The sequence below is a fragment of the Carya illinoinensis genome, chromosome 1 (assembly GCF_018687715.1).
Source record: "Carya illinoinensis cultivar Pawnee chromosome 1, C.illinoinensisPawnee_v1, whole genome shotgun sequence".
Classification (NCBI taxonomy): domain Eukaryota; kingdom Viridiplantae; phylum Streptophyta; class Magnoliopsida; order Fagales; family Juglandaceae; genus Carya; species Carya illinoinensis.
In genome coordinates, this window is record NC_056752.1 from 47,863,306 (window position 1) to 47,886,489 (window position 23,184).

General features: G+C 35.2%; 3 protein-coding genes and 1 long non-coding RNA gene across 8 annotated transcripts; 2 read left to right on the forward strand and 2 right to left on the reverse strand.

The window, feature by feature from the left end:
* Positions 1 to 1,298: 1,298 nt before the first annotated feature.
* LOC122279068 (protein PAM71-homolog, chloroplastic) lies at positions 1,299 to 9,562 on the forward strand. The gene is made up of 10 exons (XM_043089389.1): positions 1,299 to 1,651; positions 2,280 to 2,439; positions 3,195 to 3,378; positions 4,753 to 4,800; positions 6,912 to 7,008; positions 8,084 to 8,247; positions 8,393 to 8,458; positions 8,774 to 8,824; positions 8,924 to 9,028; positions 9,112 to 9,562. Exons 1-10 carry the CDS (start codon positions 1,525 to 1,527, stop codon positions 9,175 to 9,177), a joined length of 1,068 nt encoding a protein of 355 aa, XP_042945323.1. The 5' UTR covers positions 1,299 to 1,524; the 3' UTR covers positions 9,178 to 9,562.
* Positions 9,563 to 11,159: 1,597 nt separating this feature from the next.
* LOC122279074 (beta-glucuronosyltransferase GlcAT14A) lies at positions 11,160 to 15,963 on the reverse strand. The gene is made up of 4 exons (XM_043089400.1): positions 15,203 to 15,963; positions 15,014 to 15,089; positions 14,804 to 14,919; positions 11,160 to 11,939 (listed from the first exon to the last, which is right to left on the reverse strand). The coding sequence occupies exons 1-4, from the start codon at positions 15,807 to 15,809 to the stop codon at positions 11,425 to 11,427; spliced, it is 1,314 nt and encodes a 437-aa protein (XP_042945334.1). The 5' UTR covers positions 15,810 to 15,963; the 3' UTR covers positions 11,160 to 11,424.
* A 180-nt stretch (positions 15,964 to 16,143) lies between these two features.
* Positions 16,144 to 18,567, forward strand: LOC122279096. Its single transcript, XR_006229458.1, has 3 exons — positions 16,144 to 16,586; positions 17,311 to 17,352; positions 18,162 to 18,567. It is a non-coding gene; the product is annotated as an uncharacterized LOC122279096 (long non-coding RNA).
* A 159-nt stretch (positions 18,568 to 18,726) lies between these two features.
* LOC122279082 (methyl-CpG-binding domain-containing protein 11-like) lies at positions 18,727 to 21,998 on the reverse strand. Of its 5 annotated transcripts, none has more exons than XR_006229452.1 (4): positions 21,532 to 21,998; positions 21,302 to 21,424; positions 19,538 to 19,652; positions 18,727 to 19,035 (listed from the first exon to the last, which is right to left on the reverse strand). XR_006229452.1 is itself a non-coding variant. In XM_043089413.1 (2 exons), exons 1-2 carry the CDS (start codon positions 19,734 to 19,736, stop codon positions 18,988 to 18,990), a joined length of 321 nt encoding a protein of 106 aa, XP_042945347.1. In that variant the 5' UTR covers positions 19,737 to 20,288; the 3' UTR covers positions 18,727 to 18,987. The 5 variants fall into 5 exon arrangements, 1 of the variants encoding a protein (XP_042945347.1); XR_006229451.1 differs by having other exon boundaries at positions 21,260 to 21,424; positions 21,532 to 21,994; XR_006229450.1 differs by having other exon boundaries at positions 21,302 to 21,441; positions 21,532 to 21,992.
* Between the last annotated feature and the right edge of the window lie 1,186 nt (positions 21,999 to 23,184).

Sequence of the window (23,184 nt, forward strand, 5' to 3'; positions counted from 1 at the left end):
CAATAAAATGGTTATTATTACTATTAAGATAGTGTGTAGAACATATCATTTATATTATTTAAATTATAATATTTAATTTATATAATTCAAAGTTTAAAACTTATCTTCTAAATCAAATTTTATGGTGTATGTAATTGTTTGCTTTACACATTGATTTGAAAAAATAATTTTTCTTCTGGGTCTTTGACCATATATATTTGAATGCTGTAGTAAACTCCAAACCAAAAGGAAAATTATTAATCATTCTTAAAATATAGATGAGACCATGCTCAAATCTTATAACAAAATTTTCAAATCTTAATAATATATAAATCTTAAATCTTAAAATTTTCAAATTTTAATAATATATAACAAAATATATAAAATTTTCAAATCTTAACATGATTCATTAAAATAACGGATTGACACGATTCGATCCATTTTGACTCAATATGAATTAATTAAAAATATATCGATATAATACGACTCGTTTCAATTCATTTATGTAAAATGTTGAATTAACTCAAATAATCTATTTGACTTAATTAACCTAATTTTACATAAAATTTAAAATCATAATATCTCTAAAAAATATAAAACTAACTAAATAAGTTTAAAAATACAATTCAAACAATAAAAAATCAAAATCACAATCCACAAGAAGTGTGGGAGGTGGTCGTGAGTAGTGAGAATTGATTCAACTGAAAACTAAGAGAGAGAGTTACAAAATACGAAATACCCAAACCCTTTAATTTTGTATCATATTCATATTGAGCTAACGGGTTGCATCACAATATTGTCACTGCTAAAAATATCATATTATTAAATTTTGTATTATCTAAGTACTTATTTTTAATGGCGTGGTGTATTATGATTAATATAAGAGTATCATATGTTCCGTAATCTTGAACTATTTAGTAATTATTAAACTCACAAAACTTTTTTGACGTGCATGATGTCCGGGTAGTCTATATGTTTGTATTTAATCTCTATTGTAAGGAGATTTTTAAAAATTTGGTATTACTCTATTGAATAGCTATTCCTCTATCCCAACGTATTATTCTCTTTAGAATAGCTATACCTTTCTCATAAAATTAAAGCAAACAATGAAATAGCCAAACCATCGAGCCTATAAACTTTAAAAAAAAAAAAAAAAAAAAAAAAAAAAAAAACCATCTTGCAAGCCAGGCCCAGCCTAGAAAACCAGTCCACACTCAATGGGCTCAAGCTGGGCCCAAACAACCCCTAGCCCATCCGGGGCCGTGAAGTCTCAAGAGGTAAAGATCCCTGTAGGCTGTACGCTGTCGTTGCGTCATCCCTCCATTACACACGTGGCAGCCTGCAAGAACCCCCCACCCTGAAAAATCTACCATCTAAGAACTTGCTGCTCAACTGGGTAAAACGGGATTTCTTCAATTCATCTGCAGATTGATTCGAATCGCAGAACCTGCGGTACTAAGAAGAGACAGAGAGTTGTTGAGATTATGAAGTGTGTGGAGATGAAATTGTAAGAACAGTCTTTAAGGAAAAAGAAAGAGACAAAAAATGAAGGGGTTGGTGCTTCATACACCTTTCATTGCCAGTGGGAAAAAGCTTCCTTTGTTAGCTCTGGTAGACGCACTACCATCCTCTGCCAGCATTTGTAGAAAGAACATCTCACCCTCGCCCTCGTGTAAGTTCCCCGCGAATTTCACTTAATTTTGTTTTCAAAATTTTATTTTGACAGAGTTAGGTAGTTGACTTCAAGAATGGTTTAGTATGGAATCAATTTTGGATTATATTCACTTGATAAATTTAAATTTTAAGTACTTCCCGAAAAGGGTGGCAGAATATTTTTTTGTTATTAGATGGATTTGGGTGGAATATGAGTTATCTGGCTTGGGAAGATTTGGGTAAGTTTGGCCACGAATCGCCTTGGTTATGGTAGGATTTTAAATGTAACGGTCACGTGTAGTCAATGAACTTGGTCTGGATCTTGGTGGGAGATTTTGTGGTGCTGGTGGACATAAATTAGCAGCGGTGAAAGTTGCTTTTCTTATTTAGATCAATAAACGCTCGGAATTAAATCCAATTATGTAACAAAATTGGATTGCATAGAGAGTAAGTTCAAATTTTGCAAACGTATTGCCTTTGTGCCCAGGTAGCAGGTACATTGCATATTTCTGTTCAGTTGAGTGGTATTCCTTTTTGCGATTGAAACTGATTCAAAGGAATGCCTTTAATAAGTTAGTTCTAACATCTCAAAAGGTTATGATCGTACCTTTCATCTATGAGTAACATATTTCCTGACTGATTGATAGTAAGATGTAGAGGAATATCAAGGCCGAGCTTGGCATGTGGCATGGTCAGAGCCCAAGCATCAAATGTTAGCATCGGATCTGAGGGGTATGACGGCCGGGGGGAAGAGGACAACAAAAAGATATTCTCCAATGGTCCACCCAATGATAATTCATCTGAAATGTGAGTTATATGAGATTTAATATGGATGATGCTAAGATTGCTAACTTTTAGGCGTTAATAGTTTGAGATGAATTTACTGTTAGTATTAGCTACAAACTGGTGTTTGAGTTTTGATTGTGAAACCAATTACATGCTATAAAATTTCTTGTTCCTATGAGCTTACTAAACTTTTGGGGCATCCTTTTCATCATATAAAAATTGGTTGAATGATGTGCATGCTAGAACAAAAGCATGGGTTTATTAATCTTCTCGAGATGTTAAAAAAAAAGGAAGAATAAAAAGTCCTGAATGTGTTTTTGGGAATAGATAAGTGGAGTTTGTTTTAAAAAGTAAAGCAATAGCCGTTACATTGTGCTCCCTTCTAATATAATATTTCATATGCAAGTTATTACTGGAAATATAAACAGCATAGGTTTGGCCCCTACCTTTTCTTCTTTTTGTGGGTCACACATTTGCAAAGTATCAATTGAACTTCCAAATGTCTTGGCACCTACTTTTGAATTGCTTATGCTGGAGGTCTGATTGTATGTTTACCAAGATGAGATTAAATTTGCAGCTTTAATTTAAGAAACCAAACTTGCTCTGTGACTCTTGAAGATTCCCAATGGTTCAAACCCTGGTGCATATATTTCTACTTTTGTCCCAATGTAGTCCAATATGATGCATTTGAAATTTGTATGTTGAACGGCCGGTGGACCATGATGCCCCCTTATCTTTAATCTGTACTCATGGGTATATGTCTCTTGATTTGGCAGTGAGAGGCATCAAAATCGAATACCTTATCCTCTCTCTATAGCTCTTGTGCTATTTGGATGTGGTTTAGTGTTTGCACTGGTTGCATTTGTGAAAGGAGGACCTTCATCACTTTTAGCAGCAATTTCAAAGTCTGGATTCACTGCTGCATTCATGTTGATATTTGTGTCTGAAATTGGAGACAAGGTAAATAAAGTAGCATAGACTAGATGTCATTTCATGTCTTCTGTTTTAAATTTGCAGTATTGTGAAACTAGTTTAATTTATGTATGGCTAAAATTTTCTTTTCAGTTGTCCTTGTCATTCTATTTCTTGTATGCTGCCGGGAACCCTCATTTGTTATTGTAGCCCTATACTTTCACTTGCTCTGATCTATTGATAGATGACTTTTTACATTTTCCTTTTTCCCAAACAAGTTTTTTTCTTGATCTAATCTCTTTATATGTAACTCCCCAATGGAAGGCCTAAACCACATGGCCTATACTCCAAAAAGACTAGTTAATGATACAATTGGAGCTCCATTGGAATCTTATAAAGAGCAAGAACTCCTCCTTACCAAGCAATGTGGGATCTCATTCACCACCTACTTTTATCCTTGTAATATGGGGTATCACAATCTCCCGCTTTAAAAATTTTCGACTCCCTTGTTGAGCTTGTCCGTTGTAGGTTGCATGACTCAAGTTCCACATTTCTGGTTGGGATATGCTCTGATACCATTTATAATGCTCTAATAGAAGGCCCAAACCACATGGCCTATATTTCAAAAGAACTAGTCAATGATACAATTGAAACCCCATTAGAACCTTATAAAGAGCAAAAACTTCTCATTTCCAAGTAATGTGGGATCTCATTCACTCTCATTCACCACCTATCCTTATCATATGGGGTATCACATTATATTAGCCCATGAGTTGTATCTATAAAAAAAAAAAAATAGCCAACAAATTGCAACATTGTGGAATATGGTCCCTATTTGTCTAGCATGGTGTATTAAGAGGAAAAGGAATATTAGAACTTTCGAGGATCGTAAAGAGCTACAAAAGAGCCTAAAAGTTTCTTTTGTCAAGATTTTGTTCCTTCAGGCAACCACTATCGATTTTACTGGTACAAATTTTCATGATTTTCTCGTATATTTTTCTGTTTTTAATTAGTGTCCCTCTTGAATACATCTGTTGTACTTAGGATAATATACCTTTTGTGTTTTCTAATAATAGAATTTTCTATTACTCATATAAAAAAAGCTCTATGTGTTTTGGATGTATGCATTGGGTTACAATGTGGGAATAAACATTTTCAGCTCGGTCCTAGTCCCCGGTGAGGTGGTCAATGAGAATACATCTTGAGATTAGAGATTCTGCTACCTTGAATGAGGAGATATAATTAATGACAAGAATGCCATAAACAAAAAGTGATTGCGCAAACATAAAATGAGGTGATAGTTACGTCAACTGTTTTTACCGTACATGTCTATATGCTTGCAGTGAATATTTTACCCTTTTGCATTCAAGTTTGTAAACGAGAAGTATGTTGGCCTTAATTTACTTTTTATCTGTTAATCAGACATTCTTCATTGCGGCGCTCTTGGCCATGCAATACGACAAAGGACTGGTATGATCTCTCCAAACCTTTCATCTCTCTCTCTCTCTCTCTCTCTCTCTCCCTCAGTGAGTGTTTGTGTGTGTCTAAACACTCTCTCAAGCAAATTTATTGAGTTACCACCCTTTTCCTTTTTTGTCATTTTGCACATCCTTCATCCTATATATTTATATGTGTTTCCCATTTTTGTTTTATGTAGTTTAAAATTAAAAGAAATAGAAAGAGTTGCAGATTGAAGTGGACAAGCATGCAAATTTTTTTGAGTGGCATCTGAAATTTTTGCTATTGACCATTTGTTAGTATATACGGGGAGCTCTTTCTTTGAGAAAAAAAAAAAAGATACGAAAAAATTCTGAGAGAGGATCAGAATAGAAGAAACATGATGATGCTTGATCATTTATACATTTTATTTCTGATCTTGTTTGTTGTGGAATTTTGGCATTTTTTAGTCTGCTTTTAAACATTGTTCCTTGATAAATTTGTATCCACTTTTAATGAATGTGCACTTAGATCATAAAAAAGTAATAGGATTCTTATCATTTAAAGTAATGCTGGAAAGACTATTTTGCACTGCCTGAATTATGTATATATAATCGTGGGTCATAGTACTATATAAATTTCTTTGTTAAATTCATTTTAAGAGAGTATCCAACTCTGAAACATTGGTAGATAAATTTTCTTAACTTGAGTGCTCATTTGGAATGCAATCCAATGTGCAGAAGTGGAGATTAGAAAGCAGGTCACCTTAAATATTATTCTGTCATTGTGGTTGAACTCTCGCTCAAAAAGTCATTTGAGCCAAGAGAAATGAATGGCAGACATGCATATGTTTGTCTCTGGGTGTGTGATTCTTTTGAAACATATTGATTTGAAAATTTTCCTTCAAGCATATGGCACCTAGAGCACACCTATTTATTCCCTTCCGTTTTAACAAAGGCTTGCAATCATGCTGGATTGGCGCATCTTCTAATCAGCGAGATTGATCGATTTAGTAGATATAATTGCACATACATGATACATCTGAATAAATACAATGATTAAGTGTTTCCTCCATGTATTTAGAAACCACATTGCATACATTATTTCCCCTTCCAATAATATAAATGGCTTGTCAATATGACATGGTTGTAAATTTATATAATTGCATGTTGTAAGAGGATAAGGGCCCGTTTGGATACTTAGAATATCTCAATATATCTGTGAATAGTAGTGAAATGATTTGAGTTAAGATGTTTTATTGGACTTTCAGAAATGAGATAGAAAAAAGTTGAATAAAACTATTATAAAATTAAAAAGTTGTTTGAATATAATTTTTTAATATAATTTTTGTTTTGAAATTTGAAAAAGTAGTATTTTTTTGGTGTTTTGTTTGGGAGGTTGTGAAAGTTGTAATGATTAGATGAAAAACTTGAAGATTTGAAATTGAAAGTGTTTTGTGTTTTGAGTGTTGTTTGGGAAGAAAATATATGAGAATATCTAAAAATACTCGAGAACAATTGTGTTGCCAAACAGACCCCTTAAGAGAGAGAACTCTAGGATGGGACCGCTTCACCCAAACTCAAATGCAAGCTAGGAAAGTCTTGTTGCATTGGAAGAAATATATGGTTTGTTGCCAAGCAAAATGCTACATATAGCCCTATGAAATTTCTTATTACCTATAAAAAAAAAATGTTACATATAGCCCAGGATAAAAGAGATGAAGTACCCAACTTCCAGAGGCTACGAAGGATGTAAATGTATTACTGAATTAGCCAAATATTAATTTGTTTTATAACACTAATATATCCAATGAAAGGGTAAAATATCAAGCTTCCCTTGACTTGGGAGAACTTCAAAGTGGTGCAGGTCATATTTATTCTAGCTTGTGTGCAAACAAAATAATCTTCATAATGTATACCAATGTCTTACTGCTTGATTATTACCTGGATTGTACTGCATTCTTGTATACAGAAAATGTTGTATACTAGTACTGCACAGTGAATTTTCTCTCTCTAAAAAAAAGGTGCTGAGATCAGATATCTTGTTGACAGTGTGTACTAATGTCTGGTAAAGGATTTTGCATCAAATTAGGATAGTTATTTTTATAGTTAGTTGTTCTCACATGGTATTTAATAATTTGACAGGTTTTGTTCGGTTCAGTTGGTGCTCTTGCACTTATGACAGTTCTATCAGTTGTAATTGGACTGATATTCCATTCAGTGCCTGCTCAATTTAAGACCAGTAAGTTGTATCATCAGCATCTGTCATTTTGACCAATTTTGCTTATTTGCCTAACTACTCGACTGTGTAGCCCAATCATCAATTGAATTCCGAATACTTTTCTTAAAATTATAATCAAAGCAATTATTTTGTTGATTTTTCATCAGACTACAATATTGACCTGTATAAGTTGTTGACACAACTCTGCTTGGCAGACAGCAAAGCTCAGACAAACTTGGCAGACAGCAAAGCTTTATATCTATATTTGAGCTTGAGTTTTTCTTGATTTGTTACCCCTTGGGGCCAGTACAATTGCTGCCTTTGTTGCGCATTTGTTCCTGTCTCTTCCTCCGGTTGCACAATTGTGCGTCCATTAATGCATAGAAAGATCTCTTGTTCAAAATGATTTTCAAATGATTGTGGAAAAAAGGAACCATGTTGCAGCTAAATGTTTTATTCAAAATGGCATTGTTTGATACATTTTCTCATTTCAGGAAGACTTGATTGGGATATTCCTAGGACTTGCACTTAGAGGCCCCTTCAAGCTTCATGAGTATTATTCTTAGAATGCCTTGTATCCGTCTTTATCATTGGCCCCAAACACTGCCAATATGGTTATTCAAAAGAAGTAGGCGGATATTTCTTTTTCTTTTCTTTCATGTGAAGTGGTATCTATCTATGGCAGAGGTTGATTAAAAAATATTGTATAAACTTGGCTCATTTCTTTATTAAATAAGAAAAATAAATGTCCATTAACCATCCAAGCTGGAGCTAGAATATGAGTTTTATGTTGTTTTGGTCCTGGATTCTTTGTCACTGAGATTGATATTGGACAACTCAGTTTCTGTGTGATGCAAATGGTTAGTTTCCATTTCCCATGCTGGTTAACTTTCTCTGAAGTTGGCTCATCAATTCTCATTGGTGGAAGAGCTCATTGGCGTAACCTGCAACATGGAGTGCATGTGTTTTTTGTTTTATGCTTATTTTATATCAAGTTGCATTACTTCAAATTAGTTACTTATAACAACATTTTTATCCGCATAAACCATCCACTGAACATTTTTCACATTAAGTTTTCTTTCTGCCATCTAAACAGCATTGCCAATTGGAGAATATGCAGCGGTAGCTCTTTTGTTATTCTTTGGCCTTAAATCTATTAAAGATGCATGGGACCTTCCTGCAAATGCAGTTCAAAGTGGTGACAAGAGCAGCCCTGAACTCGATGAATATGTTGAAGCTGAGGTGCTTGTGAAAAAAAAGGTAACTGTCTTATTTCATAGCCTACCAGTAATGGGGCTCCACCTTGAGGTTCATTGCTTTCCCCACGATTCTGGCAGGCTGTGTTGTGTCTAATTGTTCTATTAGATGATACCCGCAATGTTACGATATATTTTTTCCCCTTTAGGTGTCAAAACGGCTCTCTAATCCGCTTGAAATTGTCTGGAAGTCATTCAGCCTTGTATTCTTTGCTGTAAGTATTTTGTGTCCTTATTTGCAGTAGCTTTTTTTTTTTTTTTAATAAGGAATTCAAGGTTAGGAGATGTTTCTTGGCTTTTAACCAATTTTGATCGATATATATAAACAAGAAACTTAATTGATTACTTCAGACTTCATAACTTCTGTGATTGCCAAATTTTTTGGCATCCCATTGGTGTAAAAGTAGTCATCAATTAACTTGGAACCTAGGGGTAGGTTTTAAAAAAGAAACTTCATCTGGCTATAAAGTGTGACTAGTTTTACATATTGAACCACATTACGAAAGTCAGCTTATTGTTATTGCTTGTAGGAATGGGGAGACCGCTCTATGCTTGCAACAATTGCTCTTGGTGCCGCACAGGTACAAATTTCCGAATATCCAACATCAGAATCACTTTTTACAATACACAGTCCATAACTTCTCTTCTCCCCCATCCCTCTGTTTTTTTTTTTTTCCCAGTCCCCATGGGGTGTGGCAGGTGGAGCCATCGCGGGACACCTAATTGCAACGTCTATGGCTATTCTAGGTGGTGCCTTTCTCGCTAACTACATTTCTGAAAAGATGGTAAGAGCTAGAAACTGTTGCTTGCGACTTAGGACTGGAGCATTTTGATACCCTTGCAACTCACTCAATCCTCCCTCATTCAGGTTGGCTATTTGGGTGGAGTACTTTTCCTAGTTTTTGCTGCAGCCACACTTTTCGGAGTATTCTGATGAAGTATTTGGAAGCCACGATAGAGGGAAATGGGAGAGAGACGGAGAGTTCTTAGCTCAACCAGAGTGGAACACCGCAATACGCAGAGACCATGCAAAACAATGCATATATTATTATTCTCAGCAAGGCTCAACGTTGATGGTTTGGCTTGTTAGGGAGGTGTTTGTAAGATGATCATGATCTTGAGAATTCCGGGTGATGTTAGAAAGACCATTTTGTACTGAGATTTCTTTTTTCGGACCCCCAGCATCGGTAAAATCCAACGAATGAGGAGCCGCTGGTCTTCTCCATCATTTTTTCATTGCCTTGGTAGCTATTATAAAATGACAGAACCTATTAATGTTATAAATCGTGAAAAATATTATTTATTATCTTTTATAATTATTATTATTTTTTATTATCGTATGATGAATGAAGATTAAAATGATCGGAAATATTATTATTTATTTGATATCATGTCATGTTTCCCAATGTCTGGAAACATGTTGACTTCATACGAGGTTGTGTTTGATTATAGAGTAATACTACGTATAGTTAGTGAGTGCGTAAAGACTAATTATTTTAAAAAAGAATGAAGTTTATTATTAAAAAATTAATTAATTAATTAATTTTTTTAATTTTAGTTTCATATTTATTTATTTTTTTAAAGAAATTGTTGGTTATATTTTATAACTGTAAATATCATTTCTTGATTTATTTAAATTACAGTTTTCCAATTTACTTCATATATTACCTAAATCCAAACTCGATTGTGATTTCCTGTTAAAAGCACAAACATGGTACGTAAAACATGACCTCAAAACTGCAATATCTCATAAGCTTTTGATGGGTCATAGGAGGATAATAGGAAAATTCTAAAGAAAAATGCTGCTGTTTATAGTAACAACTTGTCAATTTGATGTGACATATTTTTAATTTTACATACACAGATTTTAAATAGTTATTTTTCTATCAATTATTTAAATCATAGTTATTTTAAATGTAGCACGCAATAAATACAATTAAAGATGAAAAGAATTTAAGTTAAAAGAAAAGTATTTCTCATTTTTTAAATTAAAACATTCCGTTTTATTTTACTTGAATTTTAAATATTTTATTGCATTAAATTAAATGACGTGGTTGAGTCAGAATGCCAACAAAAGTCTGTTCAATTTTTTAGGCAATAAAAATAATTTTGAATTTCGTAACCTTCGGTACAATAAATTATATACAAGTCATTTATAAAAATAAATAATTTTTATTAATAAAGAAAAAAAAATATTTTTTATATATTTTTTAAAGTGAGGTACATTTTTTACAAAGATTTATGTAGAATTTATCTATTTAAAATTTGTACAAATCATTTTTCTTATTAACAACAAGGCAACCTATTGTTGCTGAAGATATTATAATTATTTTAGGATGAATGAAGGCAAGCATGGTATAAAAAAGTTGTAAGTTGATGTGAGGTAGCTGCCACGAGACGGTGTCCGAATCTGCAGATATCCGAGCCGTAGGCGTTGTGGCCATCGCTTCATGTTTACAGATTGTCATAGAGGTTTTGCAAGGAGAAGATGCAGGAAAATAGTGGAGCACGTTACGTTGATGCTGTAGCTAATGCATGTATCTTTATCTCAGACCAAGAACCTTTGGCAGCCTTGTAAGCAGGAGATATATGGGTTTGTAACCTTGTTGTTTGTAGCAAAACTTGGATACTCCACGGTTTGGTTGTTAAGGTTTATTATATGTTAACTATATAATAAAATCAAAATGCCCTAATGTGAACTACAAAGAAATCAATGATAGCTACTGCCATTACACACTCTCACCTATGACTTGGAATCTACATTTGAAAGGATTTCATCTGGGTTAATGGCAAATTTGGATGTCAAAACTCCTCACTGAACTGCTTTCCTTACAAACACAACTTATACCGGTTGGTCTAAAACACGTGAGATTCCTAGTGTTTCAATCCAAGCATCAGTTCGCAACAGCAATAAGGTATCAGGAAACCAACATTTCTTTTGCAGAAGGGCACTTCACTTGGGTCAGATCCAAAAGCAAAATCATTTGTTTAACACAATTTACAACAATCTCATGTTTTGAATAAGCTAGAAACTCAGTTTCGTTAAAAGAATCTGCGGATGGAGCTAAATTTTTTCCTAAAATATCAGAGCTATTCATTCTTTCATGATTTGAATCTCTGTTTCTTTTCTCTTTTCCTTTTGGGTGGGTTCTGGATTCTTCTAATGGGAACGAAGACTAGATCATTCAACTATACATTGACGAGACCGAAATGTAGCATTTGAAAGCAATTCAACAATTCTTTTTTCAAGTCTTCTTGCTCCCAGACCAGGCCTCAGAACATCAGCATCTCCCCAAACCGAACACGTGTGATTTCTAGACTCACCTAAGCACCAGCCACCAGGGACAACGTTTCCACTACTGCGCCCCAAGATCTCTTGGTCAATGCGGTCGAGCATTGGATCATCTAACTGGAATCCGGAGGCAAAGGCTGCTCCACTCTGAATCATTGCTTCAAAATCATTGGAACCGAGCAGGTCGGTCTCACCCTTAGAAGGTTTGTCAAAGGTGGCATACAGTAAGTTGTGGTTTATGACTGTTTTGTTGAACTTTTGAGAATTACAAAGAATAGTAGAAAAATAATTGGAAAGGGATGATGGGGTATTTGCCAAATACATCAGAAGCGTCCTTGGGAGGTTGTCAGTAGCCAGGATGCAAAACTCAATAAACTTACGACTTAAAATGGAGAAGGATGAACCTGCATAAAAAAAGGATCCCAAGTGTCAGGCGTTTTGTTTATATTTTCCATTTGCTATAAGACAAACCAGTGCTCTAAAAATGTTCAATCTCTATGCCATAAGGAAGGGAAAAATAAACAAGTTTTGGATTATATTTAGCCTGTCAACAGTATTAGATATGCTTTTTTCTTAATAAGTAAAGGATATGCTATTTGGGTTAATGGTGTCCAGTGACACCACTGTCACACCAGGGCATTTTTTTTTTAAAAAACTTTTTCCCAATAGATCCCTCTTCTTACCTTACATCAACCAGTTACTAGTCTAACAATACCAAGTATTGTTTATTATATAGGCAAAGTTTGCAAGGATCTGATATAAATATACAAGTGGGAGGCCAGAAAACTCAAAATGAAAGGACGTATATTTAGATGACACTATTCTTGAATGGCAACACGATACTATAGCATTTGCAAGTAACTTAGGCAACAAAAGATCTAAAGTAACTTGGTCGTGTGCTATCGGTTAAGTATTTCCGAGCTCATTGTTGAATCAGATTCTCTTCTTGTGGTTAACTAGTTTAATATTGAATCCCCACCCCGTTGGTAATATTTTGATATTTGGGATGACATTTTACAGTTCAAGCATCATTTTCATTTTAGTCTCAAACATGTTTACAGGGAAGGTAACGCTTTAACAGATAGCCTCGCCCCTTTTGGAGCCTTGGGAAACACGGTAAGTTTTTCTTCTCTAGTTCAACTTCCTAAACATGTGTTTGGTCTGTTTTCTCTGGATTGTGCAGTGCTCCTAACCTTTGTCGTTAACTCTACTATAGTCTCTTTATTTTCTTTATGGACTGCTTTAAATCTTTTATTATAAATTTCCATTTTTTCTTTTCTTCTTTGAGTTTGTGGGCTAGGATCTTCGTAAGGAATGATGATAATGAACTGAATCTATTTCTACCGTAGTTTCCTGCTTTCTAGTGTGTAGTAGGTATTTCCTTTGTATTCTTCCTGTATACTTGGGCTGTGCCTATGCTTGGTAATAAAGTTCTTATTAACTATAAAAAAAAATTATAAATTCCCATTTTTTTTTTCCTTTAGGAGCTTGTTTTGGGTTTTTGGTTGTAACTCCCATGCTCCCTTTGTATAAGGTATTCCTTTGTCATAAGTGAGTATCAATAAAATTGGAGTATTGTCATCTTCTTAAAAAAAAAAAGATATTCATTCAAACTTTTATTTATTTATAAGTAAATGCCTATAAATAAGGAACTCTTGCAAAAAAGATACATTTTTTTCTTTTTTCTTTTATTGGCACCGGATATCCAGGAACAACGTCCCGATTAATTCCGAGGGTGCACAGGCCCTTTGGCAAGGAGTTTCTTGCATGTGCACCTCAGGTAATTCAAGGAGAAAATCCTCTAGTCCGATGGCCTCTAGAGATTGTTTGCACCCAAGGAGATTTGAACCTTGACCTAGGGAGAGCATACCCCAAAACCCAAGGCCTTTACCACTTGAACCAACCCCTAGGGGTTGCAAAAAAAATACATCTAAGAATTAATTGGAGATGTAGGGTATCAAACCCTGTACCTCTCGCATGCAAGCGAGTTCAAAACTTTAAATGCCTGTAAATAAGACACTCTTGCAAAGCTTACATATGAGCTTACAATATACAAGTAATGAATGATTGTGATATTGCCAGAGCTATTTGGTCACTTCCGTAGTCATGTTCAATGCTTCCATGTTCTATGCTCTTCATCATTTTTTTTTTTTTTTGATAAATAGAACAAAGAAATTAAGATGTCTGAGCCCGGGTTTGAAACTATGCTCTTCATCATAAACCGCCAAAAGACTGAATCTATCCTGCTTCATTGGCATATTGATGCCAAGGATGAATTTCTAGTCCATCCATGACAGATGTATTTTAATCCTACTTATATAAAAAAGATATACTATATTAATCCTTATTGAGAACAAAAGTAATTATGCTTATCCCTTGTGATCTTCCCATCAACAGAAAGAGCATGAGACTAATAAATAAAAATCAATTTGTTGCAATGGAAATTTCTCATTTCCATACAAAACTCTAGGTTCTCAATACATCACCACCACCAAGCAACAGCCTTCCATCCCTTGCAACCACCACCCACTTTTGTGTTCTAAAATTGTTTCTCCATCGCCTGTCATCTAAATTGCTATTTGGCCTAAATTGAAAGATGCAACTACTACTATGCATTTTTGGCAATACTGCATATGCTGAAATTGAACCAAACAAATTATTTTCAACCTCCATTCTATGCAGGAAAGACCAGGACTGGCTTGATAACCAAAATTTGGGTGTAACGATAAAGCTTAATTTTGGGGTAATAGCTACCTCAAGAGCCCCATGCTCAGAAACTGACATGGTTATAGGACCGGTTATGAACTGGACCGACGAAACAAGGGATATTTTTCTTGGTTCCTTATGTGAAACCCATCAAACACCATATAAGAACTGCTGTACCCACTCTAAATTCACAAATTTACAATTCAACCTCAGACTATGTATTATAAACCAAACTCTCAATGTCCTATCTTACGACACATCATTTTCCAATCCATTTCACATCTAAATAAAAAGAAATATTCCATGTTAATCAGGGAATTCCATAGTTCCATCAAGTGGGACTTAGATGCGCTATTCACACTGCCATATTTCTACCTATAACTATTATCAGCCACTGGCCACCCAAGTGCTCCCACTGAAGTCAACATTGCATATTTGAGTAAAATTAGCGACTGGCTTTAGGCACTCACCAAAGTGCAACGTAAGATTATCCCATATAATCATTGAACCAATAACTGAAAGCACGCAAAGGCTTATTGAGAATATACATCAAGAGTCATACCTTTAAACAACCGGAAGGCATTTGGCAAGTCCCTCTTCTGAGTAGCATAAAACATCCCAGTTTTTTCCGAAAGATAAAGGCCCGGATCAACAATTATTGGTCGCAACCTCCTAGATCTATTAAGACCAAAAACACAACTTCAGAATTTATACAAAACAATAAACTTCACAACAGAGAAAATACAGAAATGTGAGAAGTAATATATCATACTCTCTCCAGCCGATGTAGCTCGAATGATTCAAAAAGTTGAGATCTTTAGGCAGAAAGGACAAAATATGAAGAAGATCTGAAAACCCGCAAAAACCCACATCAGAAAACCAATAAAAAGAGCTAAAAAAACCCGTATCAGACCGTTATAAACTAATAAACGATGCCACCAAAAGTTCAACCACACCGTACCGTCTTGTGTGACAAGTGGGTAATCAGGGGCATTGAGACTGACAAACCAATCCCAATTCAACGACAGTCGCAGCAGTATGGAGGCGCCGTGAAGCGTGGAGGAGATCGAAGACGAGCCCTTTGGGTACGAGTGATCGGCCTTGCCGATCACATTGACGTTCTGGGCAGCTTTGAAGATGGGCACGGACTGGATGGTGAGGGCGAGAGCGTCACGATCGGACTGGGGAGCGGTGAGGTCGAGGTGGAGAAGGTAGTGGTTCCTTGGGTGGTAGGTGGCGAAAAGAATGCGGAGGATTCGACCCGAATCTCCGGCGGATCCGGATATGAGGTAGGCGATGGAGGGAGGGGTGGGGTCAGAGGAGAGATCGGTGTGTGGGAAGAGGACGTGGTGGGTCTGGCGGTTCGGGAAGAGAAAAGGATCGGGTATGCTTTGGGAGGAGGAGGATGAGGAGGAGGAGGAAAGGGAGAGGAGGAAGAAGAAGAATAAGGAGAAGAGGGAGGCGGCGAGAATGATGTAGAGTGTGGTTTTGGGGTCCTTGGAAGTGCTGCCTGTGGTGATCGAGCAAAGGAAGGGTGGCGGTCGTGGAGTCAACGGTGGATTTTGCATTGTTTGTCTCTCTTCTCTTGGGTGGCTTGCGTTGCGGATCGAAAGAGGGTTTGGGATCAGTTGGTTGTTGATTTGTTCTCTCTGTTTTGTTCTGTGGGTGTGTGGAGTGTGAAAAAGAGTCTCACTGCCCACTCCTGTTTTTCCGACTTCTTTTGAAAAAGAAATATTATTGGCATCAGCCACTATTTGGCAGCAGCCGAAGCACACGTTACGTGGCAAGAAATTTGTTTTCCCTCCTTGTCCCTATCGCCCGTTCCGCTCTCAATTTGAAATTATTCTTTTGAGTTTGAGCTTGAGCCCCGTATCATCTCTCCTACCCCCGGCGTCGCCCACCTCTCCCCCAACCCACCCCCACCCCCCACGTCGCCTATCCTCTCCCCCACCCCACGCATTTCCCTTACCCTCCCCCATGTGATGTGGATATCTAGTTCAGCGATCAACTTGAGTTCCTTATAGATCGACTTTCGACTGCCCCTTCCCATCTCTACTCCTATGAGAAACCCTCTGAGTCGCCCAAGTTCCTCTCAGCAACCCTCTCTAAGTCGCCAAAGCTCGATCTCTAAGATCCAGACTCCCTCGTGCCCGATCTCCCCGTGCCTTCATCTCATCGTCCTCCTCTCTTCTTCAATATTTTTCTTTGATTGTATAATATCTATGAACGCTATGTATTTGTTCTATTTGTGCTCAAGATAACTTTATAACACATGAAACTTTCTACTGAGAAAGAAAAGAAAATCTTAGGAACGTAACATGGGAAAAAAGCTGAACAATCGTAAGGTATGGTAGTCAAATTATGCTAGTCTTTTTATATTTACTTTGTGATGTTAAATCTCCATCATATTAAGACTGCAACCTTAAGTTATTTCCTCTTGGGATGTTTCAGAGAAAATCAAAATTAATTCTGAAGCTGAAAAATATGCCACTTCTGAGATTGATAATTTATTTACCCTAACACTAATGTTTATTCTCCCTGGTGTTTTTAACTTTGCCTGCTTTGCTATTCTGCATTGCCACTACTTGTGTCTTTATTAAATCAAGAGCTGCATATATTTTGGTACTAGTTAATATGCATGTATTTTTCTTACCCGCACAGTGCAATGTTCTTTCAATTCCATCTCATGAACTTTCAATATCAGTTTCCACATGAAGATATTGCTTACGGTCCCATGCAGTAAATACTTTTGCTAACTGATTGTGTGTGTGTGTGTGTGTGTGTGTGTTTTTTTTTTTTTTAATCTTGGTTTTGTGTTAATTTCTGAGTGATTCTAGTGTTTATTTTTGTGCCCATATTGTGTTTGACGGAATGATTACTTCACCAAATGGACTTCCTTGGCCTTTTTTTTTTCATGAATAGCTTCCTAGGCATTCAATGAAACTAAATGACACAGTTTCTGGTTTGCATGTATGACAATTCATATTGTTTTAGAAATGGCTCAACGCATATCTTATTGGTCAATATCTCATTCTTAAATTATTAATCTTTTTCTTCCTTCTTGTTCAGTACTATGATGGGTGGCAAACTCAATTTTCAGCAAGTATCAGGGTATGCCTACTTTTATGTTTTAACTATATAAAAACTTATAAATGCTTGAGATGGTGAGATTTTTGCTAATACTCTGAAAATAATTCATTACTTTCCATTTTATTTATAACACTATTAAAATTTTAATTGACTAATGAGATCAATCATTTGAAGTGCTAGTTGATTTATTAAAATTGGTTGACTCAATTGTTGGTGGTATGTATAATTGGATATCAGAGCAAGCTATTTGGTTGCCCATAAGCTACACCAAAGTGTCCCACAATTAGACAAATAAGTCTAGTCATTTCTGAATGTGAGCTGACATTAGAGGCACATGCCACTCTGATGAGTCTACTTAGTTTTTGATAAAATTCAGTTTAAGAGTGAAGTATTCAAGTCCTTAATTGTTATGTGTCGTGGACCTGTTATGATCTGAATTGCAATTTATCAACTTATGGCCAAATAGAGAAAAAGGAATTAAGTAGTAACTTGCACTGATGTGTCATTCATGCTTAGTTGTCGCTCTTGTATATGTCCCGTGTACTTGGGCTATGCTTATTTATATCAATAAAATCATTATTTTGCTGATAAAAAAATTGGATTGATGAGTACATAGTGGGAGAACTCGATTTTAGATTGTCTGACACTTCCCTTTACTATCTCTTGTTTGTTTGTACTATTGCTTGTCCAACACTTCCGTAAGAATTGATACTGATTTTTTCATCCTTGTTGATTAATATGCCCCTGTTTGTCCCATTTGTTTGTATCTACCTGTTAATGATTCACATACTTTGATGCTTCACAGTATGCTTGTTATAATTCATCTGCAGTTTGGAAGAGGGAGGAGGACGTATTGCGAAGAAGGGAAGATAAACTAAGAGAGAGAGACAAATGCCCATAAGGTTGAGGTTGAACAAAATTTGTGGAGGGTCGAGAATAGAAATGCACGAATATTATTGTATTTATACTGGGTTGTATCAATTGTAATAGTTTCTGCTTGGTTTGGATAAACTATAGGGCACATGTAAATAGGTGGATATTTTCTTTATTTTTCTTGTATGGATCATATGTAATGGTAATCCCCCTTGAATTAGGTAAAGCTTGATTAAGCACTTGATCAGGCATTTTGTTGTATATGAGGAGAGGTACCGTGGAGGCTATGAAAAATCTAGTGTTTTTTGTCACTGTTCTGAATTTGCTGGGCTATATAGATTTTTTCCCAATCTATTTTGGTCACTTTTGAGCTTGATTGATTTCATATACAAGTTTTGTATGATAAGCTTAACAACATGTACTTCCAATTCCGAAGGAATCACAAGCTATACATCTCCACAACATTGATGTACCACAACCCGCCTATAACACTGCCATCAAATAATCAATCCTTGGATTAAGTCATCTAGTAAAATATTGAGTCATAATATTCATTCTAATTAGATACAACATTACAAAGTAGCTTATTACAATCTAAGTAGTCTCATAATATTCATTACAATCTCTTGTATACCTCCTTGTGTACTTGGGCTATGCCTATTCTTATTAATACTATCGTTTACTTATCAAAAAAAAAATATTCATTACAAAATCCAATATTCCAAAATCCAAGATTCTAATCTAAGTAGTCTCATTTTCTTGTTTCCTCCAGTGTGCATAGTTTTAGCACCAATCTGGCTTTTCCTTCTCTGTACAACACATCAAAACCACCTGAAAATATCACAAGACAATGTAAATAAACCTTAAAATTCAAGAAAATATTACATTTAGCGCAAGGATTATAAACCTAGCATAAAGCAAGAAATATTACAGAAACTTAAACACTCGAAAGGATTCAACTTGAAGGTTCTCAAGAGCTATTGTGCAACATTTCCCTTTTGAGGCATCTCCTGTTAAATTATTCACTAGACTTCAGTTTGACAGAAAAACTAGAATTCTCACTCTCCCATGATAAACTCCATGGGCATATCGAGCCTTCCCATTTTGATTATTCAAGTAAAGTTTATTGACTTGTTTTTTAGATTGGAGAGACATATCTGATAACCTAAAGCAAGTACTTTTACGAGTGCCTGGTGTTGTCACAAGTCACTCTTTAATTTAAAAGTCAGACCAAAATTTGATGGTGGAGTTGCCTTGACCTTTTCACTGATTTTTGCATATCTCCTAGGCATCTCACCAATACCCCAATCAAACTCTAATATTGCAGGATTACCAGTGTGTGATTTTAGGAACTGCTCCAGTTGTTTTTTGTTATTGATCTCCTCTCCAGTAGGAGCAATGAACACAATCTCATTCTTCCTTGATGTACCTCCTTTCTTGAGGCAGAACTGAAGGAAAAATGAAACAGGGGTGTAAGTCAAAGTGGCACACAATAAGAATTCTGAACTAAGCACCAAACCAACTGAAATCATGCCTCAATGCTCCCCATCATAAATACAGCACAGTATGATTAAATTCAAAAGCATCTTGAAAGAAAGCCCATCAGTACTAACTACTTAAATTGAACATCTTAATCAAATAAATTAGAATGGTTCAAACATACCAACCAGTTCCTTCATGAATTGGTTGGATCAGACAACAATACATATTGATAAAGACAAAGTTGTCGGTGATAGTGTACGAGAAATGGACAAGCTAATTCTTTTGAGTTTCCACTCAAATGAATTATGAACCAATTACTCATTTTGCCAAACCTCAACTAAATATTTCAACAAACATCCTAGAGATATCACATAAACTTTTTTTTTAAATAAGTAGAGACATCACATAAACTAATGAAGGGACACTGAAACTGAATACTAGGCGAAAAAATAATTGGAACAAGGAATTGAATATGTAATTCCGATAGTCAAATGACATAATTAGTAAGACTTATAACTATAATGCATGGCTAGATTGATTAAATCATTCACTGAAACAAAAAAAGGTAAAAAGTTAATGAAGCAAATACCAGAGCAATTATAAACCCCACCCCCCCCCCCCCCCCCCCCCAAAAAAAAAAAAAGAAAGAAAGAAAGAAAAAGAAATCCAAACCTTCTAAAGGGAATGACTAATCAATGATAAATTAGCATATGTATCTCAATATGCATGTGGCACTCAATACAGTGAAATTGGTAGAGCGTCCATGAAACTCTCATTCTTCATATTTTAAGTTATTTAAAGAGAACAAATTTGATGTTTGTACACCAATAACTGCATTATAAGAAGTATACCACAGGCTCACAGCCAATCGTTCCAAACAACAACTACTAACCAAATTCAAGTTTTACTTTTCCTTCCAAAGGTGGTAAAAAAAATCTCCTCAAGGCTTAATTACTACATAGAAACACAAGTGTCATAAAAAACAAAAGCAGTAGAGTTCCCAAAGGCTTTAAGCAAAAATCATACAAGGATTAGGCAAACAAAAACATAGCTTGATCAAAAGGGTGCAACTCTCGGAAAACAAAGCCAGGCACATCATAGCTATTGCAATTTCTAGAGGACAGAGGTAGAAATTCTAAAAACCAAGAAACCTCTTTGTCAAGAGAACAAAACTTTCGCACGAATTTTCTACTATCTTCTTCTCATCTCAAACCAAATTTTTAGAGTGCAAAATAGTTTATTGTAAAATTAGTAACTGAATAAATTATTAGTAAGCTGGTGAAAGGAGCAAACATTTTTGCATTCTACGAAAAGAAAATGAGAAGAAAACCCTAAACACAAAATCACTCCCCCAAAACAAAATTCAAGCACAATCCCTAGCCGTAGGAGACAAAAAGAAAAGAAAACTATGTTATCAACCATAACCCACCACATATTACAGAACACTGACACAAATCAAGCAAAATCCAGGTACCAAATTTTACCTACGAGCATAATAGAACAAAAAATTCAAGAAAACTGAAATCTACGATAACAAAGTACAAGAATTTATTCTCGAGATAGAGAAACAAACTCATTTCATCCAATGAGGTGCTGGAAGAGAAAGCTTAAATACATCAGCAGATGTTCCATCCCCTGGCCGGATGAGTAGCATGGCGAAACCCATCAACATCAAACCCACATTTTGCTGCCTCTAATATTTGAAGATGATGCGAATGCAGAATCCAAGCCATCCAACCTGGGAAAAAAATCATCCTACACAAAATAAAATGCTTCTTATACCATAGCAGGAAAAAACCAACCTCAAACACAACTTTACAATCAAATTAAACTCCAGAGTACAACCTTGTGAGTTGTGACCCAGCTGGTGTGGGTGGGGGGCGACGCCGACGAAAAGACGGCATGTGTTGTGACCCAGCTCGTAGGGGTGGGGGAGAGGATGGGCGACGCAGCTGGTGGGGGTGGGGGGCGACGCCGGGGGTGGGGAGAGGAAGAAAAGGAGATGAGCTGGCGACTGGGAGGGAGTAGAGCTGGGCGACGAGTGGAGTGGTAGCGCTGTGCAGACCGCCTCGGTGTCGCTGGAAAGAGAGACGGCGTTGCCGGTGGCAGTGGGCAGAGCACAATCGATGCAGGCGACGTAGGAGTTTCAACGCGGGCAAAAATTCAGAGGTAAGAACGCGGGGGGCAAATTTGAATCGGTAAAGAAATACAAACCGACCAACAAAAAGCACGTTTTGGGTTTTAAAAATAAAAAATAGATGCCACATAAGGTGTGCAAAGAGTGCGCTGTACAGGGGCTGATGCATAGCAATCCTCTTTGAAAAATGTCTATTCTTCGAGCCTCTGGGTTTTTTCAGTGAGCAATTGTTAATTTCTTAGGTAAAAAAGCTTTTAAACTGCAAAGTTTTGTGCAAACTTTTTTAAAAATAAAATGATTTCACTAATAATTAATAATTTATTAAAAAAATTTAAGATGAGATTTATTTAATTATTTATTTTTATGTCGGGAACCTCTTCAAGACAAGGCCCTTTAGACCCATTTTAGTACAACAGAAAAAAAGAAAAAAGAAAAAAACTCAAATTCGTGCACCATATCTTTGAAAGTTTCTATATACGAAATTGGTTAAATCGCTCGCTTTTCACCAATAGTATAACTTCAAAGAATTGTTTGCACAAATAAAATGTTGAATCTTAAACCTTAAAATGATTGATACTCCAAAATTTACTCTTTTTTTTTTTAATATCAAAACTTATGTAAAATTTATCTATTTAAACTTGTACATATCAATTTTCTTTATCAAATGTCGTGTGTGAGTAGCCACAAGTAAATTTTATGAACTCCTTTACTTAACATTTTTTTTTTAATGAAATCCATTATATTAAAATATATTAGAAATAAAATACTACGAAACGTTCTTCGTCTTTAAATTTTATGTAAATTGTCATTATTTAATTTTTATTCTCATAAAATATTATATTTTTAAAATTAAGAAGTTGTGAATTAATGGTTACAATGACATAGACTATAAGACGATAGATTTAGAAAGAATGATTTCTCAAATTCAAAAATAAAATAATATAATTATATAATTTAATTACGCTATTTAGATGTGATCTTTTGTTAAAAGTTAAATAAAATATTATTATAATATAATTTTTTAATATTAATTTTGTTTTAAAATTTAAAATTTAAAATTTTTTATTATATTTTATATGATCTACATTGAATTAATTAAAATGAATTCATATTTCAAATGCCAGTGCTCTTTATAATCACTCATATTAAATATTTAATCATTTTTCGAGTTCACTTCATATAACTTCTTTTCGTTTTCCTACTTGCGGCCAAATTTCCTTCTCATATTTAGATAAAAATCGTTCACATTTTATAGAATATGTTAGCAAATAAGATTCAATTATTCGATTTATACATATATAAATTTCGATGTCATTGTCAACCATATATATGAATTCCATTGTGAAAGTTGGAATGTATGA

Coding starts and splice junctions, on each gene's coding strand:
- LOC122279068 (XM_043089389.1), top strand. CDS start 1,525: ATGAAGGGGTTGGTGCTTCATACACCTTTCATTGCCAGTGGGAAAAAG. Junction 3,379..4,752: donor TGTCTGAAATTGGAGACAAG/GTAAATAAAGTA, acceptor TCTGTTAATCAG/ACATTCTTCATTGCGGCGCT. Junction 8,248..8,392: donor AGGTGCTTGTGAAAAAAAAG/GTAACTGTCTTA, acceptor TTTCCCCTTTAG/GTGTCAAAACGGCTCTCTAA.
- LOC122279074 (XM_043089400.1), bottom strand. CDS start 15,809: ATGCAAAATCCACCGTTGACTCCACGACCGCCACCCTTCCTTTGCTCG. Junction 14,920..15,013: donor AGCTACATCGGCTGGAGAGA/GTATGATATATT, acceptor TGGTCTTAATAG/ATCTAGGAGGTTGCGACCAA. Junction 11,940..14,803: donor TGCCTTCCGGTTGTTTAAAG/GTATGACTCTTG, acceptor TTTTTTATGCAG/GTTCATCCTTCTCCATTTTA.
- LOC122279082 (XM_043089413.1), bottom strand. CDS start 19,736: ATGATTTCAGTTGGTTTGGTGCTTAGTTCAGAATTCTTATTGTGTGCC. Junction 19,036..19,463: donor ATGCAAAAATCAGTGAAAAG/GTCAAGGCAACT, acceptor TGATATTTTCAG/GTGGTTTTGATGTGTTGTAC.